At 45.3% G+C, this 15,129-nt stretch overlaps 1 protein-coding gene across 1 annotated transcript; it reads left to right on the forward strand.

Moving 5' to 3' along the window:
• Positions 1–5,795: 5,795 nt before the first annotated feature.
• Positions 5,796–12,184, forward strand: Rps10 (ribosomal protein S10). The gene is made up of 6 exons (XM_020164139.2): positions 5,796–5,947; positions 6,812–6,961; positions 7,451–7,622; positions 9,372–9,449; positions 11,262–11,317; positions 12,096–12,184. Exons 2-6 carry the CDS (start codon positions 6,812–6,814, stop codon positions 12,135–12,137), a joined length of 498 nt encoding a protein of 165 aa, XP_020019728.1. The 5' UTR covers positions 5,796–5,947; the 3' UTR covers positions 12,138–12,184.
• The last annotated feature ends 2,945 nt before the right edge of the window (positions 12,185–15,129 follow it).

The raw sequence follows: 15,129 nt of genomic DNA on the forward strand, positions 1-15,129 counted from the left end.
AGTCAGGAGACTGTACCCAGGGGTGGCAGGATGGGGGGGTTGAGTGGAAAGGGAGCCACTATGCACCGTGGCCTGGATGGCAGTTCACATGGATTTATACACACACACACACACACACACACACATCCATGAAACAGTGCCATGGATTATAAAGATGTGCGTGCTTCACTATTTGCAAATTATACACCAAGAAAAATTAAGAAGTAAAATATTGCTGCCTGGGTCCAAAGGGCCCAGACCCCAAAGGGTCTGACTTACTCTGTTTGGAGTGTAGCCTGGGCCAAAGAACTCCGAAAGTCTTCTAGGGGATTCTAATAGGCAGCAGGGAAGAGCCCCTGCTCTCCCTGGCCCTGCCCTTGGCCCCAGCAGAAAGTCTCATGGTGAAGGGGCAGCTAAGGTAGCCAGCGGGAAGTCTGCAGCTCTGCAGTCAGCGTCCAGTTCCACTGCTTCTAACCTGGAGCAACCGAGGCAAAGAGATTCATTTCTCCAAATCTCAGGGGCTTCGCTTTCTCTTTTAGCATGTGTCATGGCAGGTGATTATACCTATACCTCATGGAATGTGCACAATATAGGGTGGGAGTGGTAAAGATGGGGTCTTTATAAGGTAATCTCTAAAACAAGTATATAATGCTGTCACTAGTGCCTTTCAGTGACTTTCCTTTTTTTTTTTTTTTTTTTTTAATTTTTTTCCATCTAGTGGTCCTGGGGTTTGAACTCAGGACCTCATGCTTGCTAGGCAGATGCTCTACCACTTAAGCCATAGCCCCAACTTTTTTTTGCTTTAGTTCCTTTTCGGATAGGGTCTCACACTTTTTGTTCAGGTTGGCCTCAGACATCAATCCTATCTACACCTAGGATGACAAGTGCACACCATTGCACCCAGCTATTAGCTGAAATGGGGTCTCACTAACTTCTTGCCTGGGCTGACCTTGAACCACACCTCCCCATCTCCTCCTCCCAAGGAGTTGGGATTATGGTGTGAGCCACCACACCTGGCCTTTCACTGCAGTTTTAATACACTCTGAAGGCCCTCCTGAGGCCAGTGTGTCTGGCCAGCTTCTCCCTGTGTGCTGTGCCCTCTCCATGTTGGCTGTCCGCTCAAGCTTGCTACCGCATTGGGGCCCTCCAAAGGAACTGTTCCCCTTCCTGGTTCTCATCCTGACTCCTCTGTAAGTTTCACCTATAATGTCATGCCTCGCTCCCATTGCTCTCAGCCCCCACACCCCGATCATTTTTTCTTCCTTTTTTTTTTTTTTTTTTTTTGTAGTACTGGGGCTTGAACTCAGGTCCTCAAGGCCTCATGCTTGCTAGGCAGGTGCTTTAGCACTTGAGCCACTCTCTCAGCCCCCCCTTTTTTTTTGTGTGTGTAGGGTATTTGCAAGCTAGGGTCTCAAGAACTGTTTGCCCAGGCTAGCTTTGAAACATGATCCCCCTGCTCTCTGCCTCCTGAGTAACTAGGATCACAGGCCTCAGCAGCCAGCTGATCATTTTCTTCTAGTTTTCGACACATAACAGGAATATCTGTTACTTGATTTGGGATCTATGTAGGCTCCTGTACCCACTACAGACCCACCACTTGGCCTAGTGCCAGGGCCTCAGAGACTAACTACTAAATAGAAGGCAATGAACACTACAATGCACTGTCACCCTGACTGCAGAACTTGGGGTCTCCAGAAGCAATAGAAATGAAACTGTGCCAAGGGTTCAGGGAAGGTAGCAAGGTTTTAATGGGGCTTTGGCTCAGACAGGAAGGAAGCCAGCACTGACCAGAAGCCACCAGCCTGTTCTCAGGCTTTTATTGAAGGACCTCAGGTGCTTAAGAGCCCAGTTGGGGTCGGAGCTGCAGGACCCCAAGGGCTTAAGTTGCTGCCACTGCTGACAGAGCAGAGGATAGAACAGCTCCCACCAGCCATCAACATGACTGCAGGCTGGAGGGACTTGACCCAAAGGTTAAGGGGGGAAGTCAGAGATGTCTTCCATCAGACACCTGCAGGACCACTTGAAGCCAGAGGAGTTGTTTAGGCTTTCTTTGGTGACAATCTGAGAAGCCTTTCGTGGTGTCAGAGGGGCTATTATTCTCTCTCTCCCCTTCATTACTCAGTCACCTCCATTTTCTCTGCTGCCCATGAGGTTTTCATTCCTGAAACATTTAAGTACAGTGTATCAAACACATGATACAAATTCTGGGAAGTGCACTGAGAGGAGACCCATCCCTGCCCTCACAAGCTGCCATTCAGGGATGGAGACACCACAGGGACACTGCCATACAAGGGGGAGCTCAAAAGTGCTCGGGGTTCCTCCTCTTCCTGTCCAGGTGATCTTGGACCCTCTCCCACAGGACACACTTGAGCAATCTATCCTAGATCATGTGGCCATTTTCACCAGTGTTCCTCGGGGGCACGTCAAATGTAACAAACACTAACCTGAATTCATCTCTACTAAACACTCAGCCATATTTCTGAGGAATAGGAGCATCTGTTATTGAAGAAACCGGCTAATCCTTTGGAGAAATGTTTTTTTTTTTAACACCAGAAAACATTCCAGAAGGATAAAAGATCTAGACATTAAAAAATGAAGTTCCATAAAGACTTTCAATGTTTTTCTAAGTGATTTTTGGGGAGCCACTGGAGGGATGCAAGCAGAGGAGTGACAGGTTCTGATGCAGCAGCAGGATTATTGCAGTGCTAGTGAGGAAAATACCTCTTGTCTTTTGAAAAGATGTTTCACTTGACTGTGTCCCAGTGCTCCTGGGATGCGACACTCACACCCTCCTTTTCTTGCTGGCTGCCTTTAAGATCTTCAATTTGTTTTCAGTGGAGTGAGTTCATTATAATAGGTTTAAGCATGTTTTTTTTTTTTTTCCAGTGGATTGGGGCTTGAACTCAGGGCTTCAGGTTCAAAAAGAAGGAGCTCTATCACTTGAGCCACACCTCCAGTCCATTTTGCTCTGGTTATTTTGGAAATAGGAGTCTCTGGAACTATTTGCCTGGGCTGGCCTCAAACTGAAATCCTCCTGATCTCAGCCTCTGAAGTAGCTAGAATTACAGGTGTGAGCCACTAGCACCCAGCTGGATTCGTTTGTTTTTATTTTCCCAACTTGGGGTTTAGGGTTTGTTGAGCTCAGTTAGTTGGATCTGAAATGTGCTGTCTTTCAATCATTCTAGGAAATATTAGAAAATATTATCATAGTGTCTCTTTGCCACCTTATTTATATGACTTTAGCTGGACACATTTTAGACTTCCTTATTTTATCTTTCATGTCCCTTGTTTTTTTTTTTTAAGAACTGGAGTTACACTGAGGCCCTTCCTAGGCATGCACTCCGCCACTTGAGCCACACCCCAGCCCTTTTTGGCTTCAGTTTTTGCTTCTTTTTCAAATCTACTTGATCATTCCTCAGATCATTGTTTTCCCTATTCATTTGTTTAAGATTCTTTGTTTATGTCTGTAATCATGTTATGAGTGTTTTTGAGACAGGGTCTCACTATGTAGCCCAGGCTGGCCTCCAACTCTCAAGTCTCCTGTTTCAGTCTTCTGAGTGCTGAGGCATTCCACACCTCAAATTTTTTAAGTATTATATCCATACGAAACCATAAACATCTGAATATAAAAAAATATGAAACTTCTTCAAAACACCATGAAAAGTGCCAGGCAAAGTGGGTCACGTCTATAATCCCAGCTATTCCAGATGTGGAGATCAGGAGGATTGCAGTTCCAGGCCAGCCCCGGGAAAAGTTTAAGAGTTCCCCTTCCCCTTCCATCTCAACCACAGGGTGTGGTGGTACCTGCCATCCCAGCTCCATGGGAAACATAAATAGGAGATCAAGGTCCAGGCCTGGTCATAATTGGGAGACCTTGTTAGAAAAATAATGAAAGCTGCAAAGACTGGAGCGTGTCTCAAGTGGTAGAGTGCCTGCTTGGCAAATGCAAGGCCCTGAATTCAAATCCCAGTACTAGGGGGGAGAAAAGAAAGAAAAAGAAAAAAAAAAATCAAGGCAAGTGAAAAGCTGGAGGAAGTACCTGAAAAGTAAGTGACAAAAGGCTGGGGTTGTACCTCAGTGGTAGAGCACTTCCTAGCATGCACTTGGTTAACTCCCCAGCACCCCCCCACACAAATAGCCAAGGGTTAACAGTTTTAACATGTATAGAGTAAAAAAGAATGAACTCTGAATATAAAAGCAAGCAATGGTAACTCACAATTTATAAAATAAGAAACTCAAATTTTATTTTATTTATTTATTTTGTGGTACTGGGGTTTGAACTCAAGGCCTCATGCTTGCTAGGCAGGTGCTCTATCACTTCAGCCACACCTCCAGCCCCACAAATTTTAAAAAGAACAAAGTGATTGAAGAAATTAGTAACTGAAGAAATGTAACTTAAGGGGGGAGGTGTTGGGGGGAGGGGGAGGTGGCCCAAACACTGTATACACATATGAGTAAATGTAAAAACGATAAAATAAAATAAAAACACGGCAAATAAAAAAGAAATGTAACTGAAGCCGGCACCACAGTACTACCAAAAATAAATAAATAATAAGCTAGAAGATAAGACTTTGAATGTTCCCAACACAAAGAAATGATAAATGTTCAAGGTGAGCAGGGTGCTGGTGGCTCACACCTGTAATCCTAGCTACTCAGGAAGCAGAGATCAGGAGGATGGAGGTTCGAAGCCAGAGCTGGGCAAATAATTCACAAGACCCTATCTTGAAAAATCCCATCACAGAAAAGGGCTGGTGGAGTGGTTCAAGGTGTAGGCCCTGAGTTCAAACCCCCAAACCGCAAAAATATTAAAAATAAATGTAACTTAAGAGCAGTGAGATTAACATTTCTTATCTATTAGACTGACAAAAATGCAGAAGAATGGTATCATTCAATATCAGCAGGGTTAATGTCTTAATACTTGCTGACAGGTGTGTAATAATGTAATTGATAATCTCTTCCTGCAAATCAATGTGGCAAGTGCAAAAACTAAACGTGTGCTTTCTTAATGATGTTTTTAGGAATGTAACTGAAGGAAACTATTGGGCAAGGGTGCAAATGTACGTGTCCCATTTTTACCTAGCATAGTGATTTTTAAAATATATATTCAACTATAAGGTATTTCTTCACCAGTGGACGACTACATAGTCATTAAAATTGTAGGTGTTAACTGGGTGCTGTAATCCTGGTACTTGGGAGGCTGAATTAGATAGGATCCTGGTTCTAGGCCAGCCTTGGCAAAAAAGTCTTGGAGACCCCATCTCAACAGAAAAAGCTGGGCACCTGTCATCCCAGCTACTGCGGGACGTGTAAGCCCGCCTGGACCGACTGAGTCCCTATCTCCAAAATAACCAGAGCAAAAAAGGCTGGGGCGGCTCAAATGATGGAGCACCTGTCTAGCAAATAGGAAACCAAGTTCAAATCCCAGTACTGCAAAATAAACAAATTATAAATGGAAAAAACACCTTACAAAACGTATCATACATAACATACACAAAACATTTTGGTTTTGTTACAAACACATTTGTGAGGGTGCATACGAGTTTAGAACACATAGCAAAACGTTAAGTAGTGATTACCTTTGATAGGATTTTTATTTTTTATGTTATTGTTGTCATTATTTTTCCTGTATGTTCTCGCTTTGCCTATCCAAAGAGCAAATAACATTTGCCCAAGTAAGTTACCTTCCGGGAGACAAAAACAGACGCCCTTTTGAGCGCTCAGCCCCCACACAACTACCCTTCCTTAGCGAAGCACGCAGGCGCAGGAGCTCCCGGCGGCGGTTCCGGCGCGCAGAGCGCTCGGGCGGGTAACAGCGCCGCCCGTCCGCCCGCCGCGCAGGCACCACCGCAGCCACCCCAGGCCGCGCGAGGGTCCTGGATGGGGGCGGGGCCACGCAGCCCGGAAGAGACGCCGCAGCGCGCATGCCCCTTCTTTTCTAGCCGCGGCCTCGGACTCTGACGCTGCCACAGTGGGTTCCTCTAGAGTTCGGGTTCCATCAGCCCCCATCCGGGCTGTCCCGCAGCCATAGCGGCCGCGCCTACCTCCTGTCGGGCAGGGGTGGTTCTCTCTCCCTCCTCCCACACTCATTTCTAAGCAGCGAGAGGGGTTGGGGTGCAAGTCAAGGTGGGGGTGGTGGGGGTGCTGGTATATGAAAATTGGCGTCCGGATGGCGGAGGACCGGGGAGGGGAGTTCGAAGCCCTTGTGTAGCGGGGGCCTGCCCGGCGAGGTTGGGGAGATAGTGTCCCTTCTGCACGCGTTTCCTTCGGGGCAGGACCCTTAGCTCCGGGCTGCTACCGCACCTGGCTGTGAACTTTAGTTTGGTGGAGGAGTTTTAAAGGGACGAGGGGGCGAAGGTCTTAGCCCTTGGGTTGGGGTCAGCGGCCTATCAGGAAGCGAGGACTTTATTCCGAGTCCTTCCTGTGTAACTTAAGGAATAGCCGCGCGATCCTCCACTAAGTACCGCAGTACTGCAAGGCTACAGGGTTTGTGTGCGCCCCCTCCCCCCACAGCTATAGTGGTTGTGAAGGCTTTCGAAGGTGGAGCAAATGTAGATCCCATTCCCGTTTTAGTTTAACGGCTGCCTGTATTAGGGGTGGGAGGTAGCTGGTCTTGCACTTTGTAGCCCTCCCTTCTGCGTACCTGCTGCCGTGGTCTGAGCTTTTGACCCAGTGGACATTAATAGCTGGTGACAGGAGTTTAACTGATAATGACTTACTGTAAATCACTGGCGTGTGATCATTTTAGGGTCTTGAACTTGGTCATTGGACTAGAGACATTATCTAGAAGCGCTTTTTTTGTTTGTTTGTTTGCATAATCGCCTATTTCTTGCAGATGTTAATGCCCAAGAAGAACCGGATTGCCATTTATGAACTCCTTTTTAAGGAGGGAGTGATGGTAGCCAAGAAGGATGTCCACATGCCCAAGCACCCAGAGCTGGCAGACAAGAATGTGCCCAATCTTCATGTCATGAAAGCCATGCAGGTATGGGGTAGGGTAGAGATGGACAGAATGCCCACCAGTGTTCAAGGCAGATTCTAAGGAGAACAGCCCAAGCTGGTTTTTTTGAAGGGTAGTGAGATAGTGCTGTGAAAACGTGTTTACTCACCTCATTTTAAGTATAGCGCTCCAAGGTTCTAGTTATGTCTTTTGAAATGAGGCTTCTTATGTTGCCCAAGCTGGCTTCAACTCCTGGCTGGGCTGAAGGGATTCTCCTGCTTCAGCCTCCCAGATAGTTGGGACTGAAGTTATACACCATAGTGCTCAATTTAGATAGGTCTTTTGAGGTTGGGGGGAGGGGGGGGGAAAGGGTTCCTCACTATGTGTCCCAGGCTGTACTTGAACTAGTAATTGTCCTGACTCAACCTCCTAGGTACTGGGATTAAAGATCTGTGCTGTTAAGCACAGGCTTCACCACCTGAGTCGTACCCTTATCTTCTAGTTATGTCTTGACAGTAGGTTTTTGCCTTACAGTCTCTAAAGTCTCGAGGCTATGTGAAGGAACAGTTTGCCTGGAGACATTTCTATTGGTACCTTACTAACGAGGGTATCCAGTATCTCCGTGATTACCTCCACCTGCCTCCTGAGATCGTGCCTGCCACTCTTCGTCGCAGCCGCCCAGAGACAGGCAGGCCTCGGCCCAAAGGTATGGTGTCCACATAAATAACCTTCAAGTGTACCTGTTCTGAAGCCAGTCTTTCTCGGGAAAGGGTAGTGTATTTTGTGGGAGGCAGGACAGAAATGTTCTTGTAACACATCATTGATGTCAGATTTAGAGGGACTATGTTAGGCAGAGCCTTTGGTCAAAGTACTGAAATGTTTGAACTGGACCCAGGCGTCTAGGCCATTCATGAGTTAGTATTAAATACAAATGCAATTTTAGTCTGTGGCTGTCTTCCCCAGTGCCTGTGCAAATACCCAGATAAATGTGGTAGAGCACTGAGTAGTTATTTTCCAGTAGGGTATGATGGTGTTTATACCCAAGAAATCTAAAGCAAAGCTGTTTACCATATGTGAAGGAAGTGAAGTTTTGTACAGTTTCTTGGCAAGGGGAAAAGAAATTAAGGAAGGAGAGGGCAGATGTGTATGAGATCATGGTGTGAGGATGTGCTCTGTGTGTGTGTGGGGGGGGTTAATCCCCTGACTCCAAAGATCATTGTTAGCTCACAGTTGCATTTTGTCAAAGCTATTTCTTTTCACAAGAATTTTGTAGGAGCTACAGAGTTTGTGGGCTGAGGAGATGATGCAGAGATTCTTAAACATCGGCAGAGTGTCTAGGTTTCCCTGAAAGGGTGACAACATGAAGCTCAGGAGTTTGTTATGAAAGCTCCTGAGGGATTCTAGAGGTTAAGTAGAATTGTGTATCTTTAGAACTGAGGTTCTCTACTGGATCTTGGAATCACCTGGAAAAAAAATGTCAGTGTCTGTGTGCCCCTGTAGATTCTGGTTTAGTTGGCTTAAGTGGGTCTGGCATTTATTTTGGCCACCCACTACAGAATCAGATGTATTTCTTGTACTGTAAGGTAATTGGGTGGAAAGAATAATAGATTAAGTTACTTTTCAATGAATTTTTTTTTTTTTAAGATAGGGTCTTGCTATGTAGCTCAGGCTAGCCAAAAATTTGTAATACTTCAAATTCTCCTACCTCTGCCTCCCAAGTCCTTGGGATTACAGTGGTGCCTCAACACTTCTGGTTATCAAGGCCTAGATTTTAAAAGCTAGGATCTAAAAAAAAAAAATCTCACGAGCTGGGTGTGGTGGTACATGCCAATAATCTCAGCAGTTGAGAGGTAGGATGATAGGGAGTTTGAGGTTAGCCTGAGCTACATAGTGAGACCTTGCCTCAAAAAAGAATCTGTGCCTTGGGTCTGGGGATGTAATTGCCTTAATGTATGTCCCACTGATGAGTTACATGCAGAAGTCCACAAGGAAGTAAAGGATTCTTGCTGGCGTCTGTGGATTATATAAGCTGAAGGTCCCAAACCTTTCCATTACACTAAATTTTCTATGGAGAGATGGGTCAAGTTAAAAGCTGGCTATTCAGATTGGTTATAGGAATAGCTACATTTCTTTATTAGCCAAGCAATTAGAAAATGCTTTTCTGTCCAGAAACAATAGAAGAAAAGCAACTTTTTTTGTAGGTATGTAGCATTATAATTGAGATGTGAATTTCCTAGGACTTTGGGGAACCAAATTATTGATGATAAAAAGTACCTGTGGGGAAATACAGGTTTGTAGTTAACATTTCTAAGTTTATACTTAAAGGTCCTGTCCCTGTTAATCCATCATAATTAAGTGGTTACCCAGGGAGAACAGGAGAGATGCCACTTTTCTTGGCTTTAAAAAAATAGATCCGACATTACCCTATGTTTACAGTGTGGCTTAATTTACATAGGTCTGGAGGGTGAGCGACCTGCAAGACTCACAAGAGGGGAAGCTGACAGAGACACCTACAGACGGAGTGCTGTGCCACGTGAGTAATGATCTTCTGTATCTGGAGGGTTGGGGTAGAAACTCTGGACTCTCAGTTGGCCCTGGATAGAATTCAACCCTTGTAGATGCCAAGGTGACCAGGAAAGATCCTGCACTTCAATCTCGATCATCAGAACAGCCAGAGTTCCTTGTGGTTCTTTATGGGAACTAAGAGGAAAGCACTCTTGAGTTGGGGACACTGGGAAAAAAAAAAAACATCCTGACCAACTCTTAGGAAAGCAGCATGCCTATTTTATCCATATGTGGTCTCTTTCGTATGTAAACTCCTTAAGGTCAGGGCTCACTCACCTGTTTTACTGCAAAAGTATCAGGAAATCTTGTTTTTAAGTAGAAGTGTCTGTCCTGACACAGAACAGGTATATGTGGGGTGCCAGGCATCATTGTTGAGCTGGGAGGCAAGTCTACTCTGCCAACAAAAGGCCTCATTGAGTTTGCATTAGGAAAAATAAGTAGTCAGGTAGGGATGAGCATTTAAATAGGGAAGGTGGGTGTTGCAATTTTAAGAGCAAGTCTTGTAGAAGTGAGATTTTAGCAAACAAATGAAGGAGGGAAGAGAGTCAGCCAGTGGCTACCAAGGGAAGAACATTCCAGGCAAAGGCCTTTGAATAGAGCACCTGGCTTATGCAGACAGGAACAGTGGAAGATAAGGATGTAGGGCCATGGTAAGGACTTGGCTTTACTCTGGAGAAGATGGGGAGCCATTGGTAATGTTTTATAGAGGCATAACAGGATTCAACTGAGTTGTCACCCTGACTTTGTTAAAAAAGCAATCAGTTGTGATGTAAAAGAAGTTGTAAAAGAGAAGTTTTTTAACTTGTTTCACTCTTCCTCTTGGGGGTTTTTGTTTTTGTTTTTAAACTAGGGTTTGTACTCAGGGCCTACATACACACTTAAGACTAGGCAGGTACTCTACCACTTGAGCCAGGCCCCCAGTCCTATCTCTTGTCCTTTTGACTTTTCATAGAAGTGACCAGTTGACCTGAACACCTTATAGGGTAATTGAAAGAAACTTCCAGATTCTGAGCTAGAGAAAGTTAATGATTGCGCACATTAGAAGTCAATACACACACTCAAATCAGCCAGGGGACTGTTTTTCAGAGGATGGAACTCATGGGCCTGTGCATAGGGTCTTCCTGTTTCTAGGGGAATGTGCATAGCTGTGCATGCAAAAAAGTGTGGAGATGGGGAACACAAGTGGCTTGCTTGGTCAGCAGGCTGGAAATGAACAAACGGGTCTGTGGTGGGTGTGGTTTGAATTGAGCTAGAAAGAGACTCCAGTTTTTGTGGTGTTTACTGAAACAATGTTTATTACTGGCCCTGGCTCTTTCCCACCCCACTCCCATGTGAGGTGTGTGTAAATGCAAAATTAGGTTATTTGAATATTAATACATTATTTAACTCTATATCTAAAAGTATTTAACATGTGACCACTATAAACACTCTTAACTCTTCCCTTACTGAGCTCCCTCTACAAGTTAGGTGCTGGTTTGAAGTGAGTGGTTAGTAACTCGGTGATGGGAAGTGAGGGTCGTTGTATAGGCCATCTTCCCTGGAGGAGTGGACAGTTGAGGCTATGAGTTTAGAAGGGTGATTTAAGGAGAGCTTAGGGTGTCCCAGGAGAGGTAGGAGCAGAGGTACCTGAAGGTGTTCACCACTGGGTGATTTGCTTGTGTGTTCTGGGGTAGTTCATCTACTGGCATGGTTTCTGCAAGAGTGGATCGTGTGGCTTGTCTTCCCTTGTTCTACAGAGTTCAAATGTTAGCTGGCTCTGACTTGGTGTTTCTCTTTCCAGCTGGTGCTGACAAGAAAGCCGAGGCTGGGGCTGGGTCAGCAACCGAATTCCAGTTTGTGAGTATCCCTTGTCACCGAGCAGACACTTGTGCTGGCCTCAGTCTGTGGCTCTGCACATTCTAAGGGGGGGTGTAGGGTGTAGGATGTTGAGTCCTGTCCCCTCATGTTTCCCCTAAATACGTTTGATGTGAGATACAGTATACAAACTTTGGTAAATAAATTGCAGGAGTGAGTCTTACAAATCAGTACAGGTGGCATGCTATTTCTTTAATGGTCATAATCCCATAATTAATTTTATGAAGGGAAGTTTGAAATTGAACTGAAGATTGAGTGGATTTTAGAACAAAGTTGGTCTGGAATCAAATTGTCTTCTGGTGTAATCTTGGGAAGGTTTCTTTCTGCCGTAGTTTGTTATCTTCAAAATAAAGGGGATAATTCTAGCTATAAACCTAGTTAATCCAGGTCAAATGCTTTGCATAGAGGCTTGGCACATAACTGCCCTGTGGCAGGTCTTTTTAAAGCACCAGTTGCTCTCAGATCTCATTTATGTAAAGGGGGCGTGTATAGTAGAATAAAATTGTCCTGTCTGGGTGCTTCCATGTGTGTGACACACAGTGGGTGGCCATGTTTCTGTTGTACCAATGAGAAAATAGACCTAGATGTTAGGTGACCCCACTGCCAGTGAGGGGCTGGACTGAATGACCTGCCCTTTCCTGGATGTTTGTTTACTTTTGGGAGCTTCTCCAGTGATAATGAGGCCAGAAACTTTTAACAAAACCCTGAGGGGGAGGTAGAATGGAATGTGCCACTAATGCTGATGTGCTTTCTCTTGCAGAGAGGCGGATTTGGTCGTGGACGTGGTCAGCCACCTCAGTAAAATTGGGGGGGCTTCTTTTGTGTTGAATAAACTTGTAGCCAGAAAAACGTGTGTCCCATTTTGTTTGTATTGTGTGGTCTGAATAGGAATGGTTTGAGGGTGAGAATGTAAATGGGGCAAGATTGGATTGGTTTGGGGATAATGTTACTTGTTGATGTTTAGGGCTGCTATAACAGCCCTCTTTGCTTGAACCCTGCAGAATTGGGTTCGGTGTGGTACTGAGTCTTGGAGGCAAACGGGATAATGAACATCTTCCTTGACCAGCCGTGTTGACCCCATGCTGTGTGGTGGGAATTGTGCTGTGGTAACCTGGAATGAGATTTTTGTGTCTGCTACCTGGAGATGATTAAAGGAGACACTCTTCTTCAGTTTTGTACAGTCTAGAAAAAGAAGCACTGGAGTAGTATTTGGGCCAACAATTAACCAATTCTGGACTCAGGGTTTCTAAGAAACAAAAGAGAATGTGTGTAGCATGCCTAGAATGAGGTCCTGGGTTTGAACGTTAGCATTGAAGAAAGCACAAAAAGATTTGGAAGGGACTGCTTAGCCATCTGAAGACCCTGGGATTTTTAATCTTTATAACATTGGGAAAAAATACAGATGCCTCAGGGCTCCTTGAAGGGAGAAGCTGCATTGTCATTTTCGCAGTCTCCCGTGAGTGATAGCCAGCATACAACAAGAGTGAATGAGAGCGGTGGGTCCAGCCCTGCAGGGGTGGTACCAGTTGCTGGCCTGGTGTGAGTACTTAGGGGTTTGGTGGGCTGGGCACAGGTGGCTCAGGCCTGTAATCCTAGCTATTTAGGAAACAGGGATCAGGATTGTGGTTCAAAGCCTGCCTGGGCAAATAGTTCCATGAGGCAATATCAAAAAAACCCATCAAAAAGAAGAGCTGGCAGAGTGGCTCAAGGTATAGGCTCTGAGTTCAGACTCCAGTACTGGAAACAAAAAGGGTTTGATGGGAAATGAAGTTGGGTGAAAGCATGCCCATGATCCTGTACTGCAAACTGCTGGCACAGTGCCAGGAGAGTGCTGTAATGCAGCCTAATGGAACTGAGGACCATCCCCGAATGTTTGGCATTGCTGGGCAGGACACCATCATTGTCTTGCTGGTAATTGCTGTCCATGATTGTGGATAGGTGCTATTGGGAGTCTAAATGGAGAGATGGCATTTTAGAAGCCAGCTGTGGACCAGACTAACTCCACAGGCATACCAATCTATGTAAGTTTTTTGTTTGCATTTGTTTTTTAAATTTTTGGAGTTTCTGGTGGCACTGGGATTTGAATTCAGGACCTTGTGCTTGCCTGGCAGGCCCTCTACAACCTGAGCCATGTCCCCAACTTTTGCTTTATTTTTAAGATAGGGACATTTATACCAGGGTGGGTCAGTGCTGCAGTCTATGCTTCATGTGTAGCCGGGATGGCATGTGCATGTCACCATGCCCAGCTTTTATTTGTTGAGATGGGGTCTCCTGAACTTACCACCTGGGCTATTTGTCCGATTCTTTTATCTCCCAAGTAGCTGGAAATAAGGGCATACAAGGTTTTTCAGCCAGCAAAATGAAAACTAAAGTAACTAATAGTACATCTTCTGGGTTCTGGGGACTCATGAAGCATTTATGGAATACCATGGACCAAGTGTGTTGGAGCTAGATGATGACTGGAAATTCCAAGCCACACGGGTCCTGGTAGGCAGTTGTAATTTAGACCAGTAGGTGGCAGCTGATGGCAACTACAAATAACACTTGAACTGTTAGTCCAGGGAGGGGAGCTTTGGAATCTGAACCACCAATAAATAGAAGCTTGCTTTGGCAGAAAGCAGTGTTTGGAAAGCTTGTTTCAGCACGGCCTTGCTGCCCTGCCAAAAGATTGCTTTTTATCCAATTTTTCTGCTGGCTCGAGTGATAAGTGGTTTCCCCGTGTTCACACGCTTTGGGATTGTTAACCTGGATCCCACTGAAATAGCTCCCAGCCTTTTGTTTTCCATGAAGACCAGTGAGCGATGGGTTTCCTCTCTAGTCTTGGTGATTTTCTTGCTCTAAAATGCCACTATTTTTCAAGTGGGGCTCTTTGCCAATCTCTTCCCCCATGACTTAAGTTAGTTCCAGATTTTTTTTTTGAGTCAGGATCCCACTAATCTAGGCTGGCCTGAAATTCACCATCCTGCTTCAGCTTCTTGAGTGCTGGTATTACACATGGGAACCACCAGGCCCAGATCAGATTATATTCCTCAAGATCAGACTGGTAAAACACTAAACAACTCACAGTATGTGGATAAACACAAGCCATGGAGGTGACTCCTGCTGCCTGCCAGTCAATCAGCTCCTGCCATCTGCTCAAGGATCATTGATAGGTGCTCTAAGAAACAGGCTCAAATTTTGCCCACAAGCACATCAGTCTAGTTATAAAAATAAAACCAAAGCAATACATTCAGTCCACAACACCAAATACTACACTCCTGAGTTCTAGGATGTGCTGGGCACAGGAGAGTCGTGAAGCCTGGGTGACCCAAGAGGAGGTTTGCAGGACGGGGAGGGCGAGACTGGCATCTTGAAGAGGGTTTATGACAGGTACATGAGAAGGTCACCTAGGGAGGGTGGGTTAGGAAGACAGTAAAAGCCCACCTGGGCAGCTGCAGGGCACAGCCATTGCCAAGGGAAAGTTGCAAGTTTTGGCCCATCTTCCTGGGTTGGTTCCAGGTCCTTCCTAGCTATGTCTACTCACCAACTCTGTATCTTACCAACTCATCCCTACCATCACTACTACCTCCAAAAAAGGCTCCAAAGGATTTTTGAAGGGGTTTTGGAGGTTGACAGATTAAGACATATTTTCCCAATTTAATATAAACTTCCTATAGGGACACAAATCCCCTTTCCCTGAGAAATACCATCTCCTTATGGCCAGTGCAATGGCAGCTGTAAGTCTGTGACTCTTGAGTCCTCACTTCTGTTTGGATTAAGTTACTAAGCAGCCACATGTAGCTGCCTTAGATGCT

Source organism: Castor canadensis, chromosome 8, assembly GCF_047511655.1.
Source record: "Castor canadensis chromosome 8, mCasCan1.hap1v2, whole genome shotgun sequence".
Classification (NCBI taxonomy): Eukaryota; Metazoa; Chordata; class Mammalia; order Rodentia; family Castoridae; genus Castor; species Castor canadensis.